Source organism: Priapulus caudatus, unplaced genomic scaffold, assembly GCF_000485595.1.
Source record: "Priapulus caudatus unplaced genomic scaffold, Priapulus_caudatus-5.0.1 Scaffold21, whole genome shotgun sequence".
Classification (NCBI taxonomy): Eukaryota; Metazoa; Priapulida; class Priapulimorpha; order Priapulimorphida; family Priapulidae; genus Priapulus; species Priapulus caudatus.
This window is the reverse complement of record NW_014577082.1, coordinates 614,322-616,750: the sequence shown is the minus strand read 5'-3', so window position 1 is coordinate 616,750 and position 2,429 is coordinate 614,322. Positions and strand designations below refer to the sequence as shown.

The 2,429-nt window shown below is 41.5% G+C and overlaps 2 protein-coding genes across 3 annotated transcripts in view; one reads left to right on the top strand and one right to left on the bottom strand.

The window, feature by feature from the left end:
• LOC106812427 (kaptin-like) overlaps window positions 1–381 on the bottom strand; it is a 12,024-nt gene extending 11,643 nt beyond the window's left edge. Inside the window, exon 1 of the mRNA XM_014816309.1 lies at window positions 235–381. Within this exon, the coding sequence (XP_014671795.1) occupies window positions 235–307 (73 nt within the window). The 5' untranslated portion in view covers window positions 308–381. The remainder of the gene's footprint in view (window positions 1–234) is intronic.
• A 270-nt stretch (window positions 382–651) lies between these two features.
• LOC106812606 (aarF domain-containing protein kinase 4-like) overlaps window positions 652–2,429 on the top strand; it is a 20,503-nt gene continuing 18,725 nt past the window's right edge. The window contains exons 1-2 of one of the 2 annotated variants that reach the window (XM_014816523.1): window positions 652–731; window positions 1,132–1,324. The gene's annotated coding sequence lies outside the window, so the exon portion shown is untranslated. Of the gene's footprint in view, window positions 803–1,131; window positions 1,325–2,429 lie in introns of both variants that reach the window. The other variant, XM_014816516.1, reaches the window with a different exon arrangement.

Sequence of the window (2,429 nt, the reverse complement as noted above, 5' to 3'; positions counted from 1 at the left end):
TCATAGCCTATGGTCTATGGTACCCAGGGTTACGGTACGTTCCGGCATTACCCCGGGGGACATAGACCCTCTCAGCGTTTGTAAACCATGTCTGCAATACGGAGGCGACCATGGGCAAATGTACCATACTCTTCCTATACGACATTAATAATGTCATTATTCTCTAATTGAACTATAAAGACTAAAAACGTAAAGCCGGTAAAGCCTAACGCTAAACTAAAGAAGGGTAAGTACCTGGAATGTATGTGAAGTGAATTTCGCGCGAGGAAGGTCTCAAATTTCCGAAATGCTTATGATCATATTCCATTGATATGACCTTTCCTCTGTGTGAGGCGACTAACACTTTATTAACTCCGCCAGGTAATGAGACAAAAGTCAGGCCGTAAACATTGCTCTGTGAAGATAATGCACAGAAATGGGCCTCTTCCAGATTACATGACAGCGACATTTTGAATGAAGTATCGTGGGACTGGTGTAGTTAGACGGGTCCCAACGTGTCCGTAATATTGCTAGGCCCCTTTTGCACATGCGCCCGCGGCTGAAATTTAGTAACAGGTGACCCGTCTATCCAGTGGAGCTGATGACCGCAGACTAGACTGGTTACGGTAGTCGTTCTTTGCATTAATTTTAAGCAAATACAGCATCGATATAGCGGCCTTGAGTCCGTCTATTAAAAGTGAACCACATTTGTTGAGGTTCTCGCTGCAGAGTCCATAAGACAAACTTGTGGCGTGTGTATTATTACTATTATTATTAATACTATTAGTATTATATAAGTTCTATGTCTTGTGAATGGATCTAGGTAAAAACATTAGGATTGTGTGGGACAGTACCAGTTAGTTTATTTGTTACCTTCAGCAAATGACAAATCGTTTGTCATGTCATTAAGGTGTTATACTTATATTAGTTATTACAAAGTAAAACCATTCTATCGATGTTAGACTAAATCTGTTAGACTAAATCTTGTCCTAGAATCTTTCTTCTAGAAAAGATACATGTTCACACATTATCAGTCACATCATATACTCAACTCATAGTCATATACTCATAGTCATACTCATAGTCTGTTCACAGTTCACTGAGTTTAGTGACATACATATAATTATGATCACATAGACTTTGTGTTTTCAGAATGCCTTCACGTGGCACTGTCGTTGGGTTGACACTGTCATTCATGCTTGGAGTTGTCGTTGGCTACCAGCTAAAAGTCTTACGAATGAAATACCTGAAAGCAAAACGAGACCGGCTGAATAGAAAATTACAAAAAACACAACAGGAAATCTACGCAGCGGCTTAGATTTACAAACTTGTTCACTTTCAGAAGGTATATTTTAATATTCAGCTGTTTCTACATTTATATTTTTCATACCATTGTGCTTGACTAACACGTACTGCTTTCTGTGATACTGATAGGACATACTGTTACTCGTAATAATTAATTTGAACACATCTATATACTCTGAACATGCACACACTCTTATCAATGCTATTTCTGTAGAGATATGCATTCCCGCACACATTTTTGTGACAAACCACTGTAAAACGTAAGTAAATATGTAACTCACTACACTTTAACTGAATGTTAGCTTTGAAAATATAAAACTGTAAAAATAGGTATCAAGCCTATATTCGCTCAACGGAAAAACAACTCGAAAAACACGTTTTGCCGCGGTTCTGTATCATGGCGGCAAGAGTCGACGCAGGTCACGTAACCAGCACAGCCATAGATATCATATAACACATGTATTATATGATATCTATGAGTACATGCTACCTTCATGACCTTCAGCACTTTGCAACACCGCATAGCAACAAGAGACACGTCACAACATCGCCGCAGAGTGTCAAAAGTAAACGCTGTTTGAAACATTCGACCCGACTGTGACATTATTGTATCATTCGCCCATATTAGGCCCAATAGGTGGCGCTATATTATTTCCTAAAGCCATGTACTTGCGTGGTCACTCTACTACGTGGCAGGCTGGAGTGTGGCTGGAATAAATCCTTTGTTGAGTTTATATATTATAAGAAGAGAAAGGGCTACGATGTCGCATGGAGAAGTGCTCATTCGCTCAACCCGCAGTTGAGTACCTGGGCCACAAGCTTTCCCAAAAGGGGATTGAGAAGGGGGCTAAGGTCAACGCGGTTATCAAGATGCCGCCACCGGAAAACGTTTCCGGCCTGCGTTCATTCTTGGGGTCTGTGCAGTTCTATGGCAAGTTTCTCCCCAACTTAGTGCCTCTCTATCGACTGACCAAGAAGGACATACCATGGAACTGGGGCAGTAGTGAGCAAGCGACTTTTCAGCAGCTAAAACAGGTGCTGGCGCATTTTGACCCATCCCTGCTGATTAGGGTGTCATGCGATGCATCAGAAGTTGGCATTGGAGCAGTGTTGTTTCACCGCTATCGTGACGGCAGTGAGCGCCC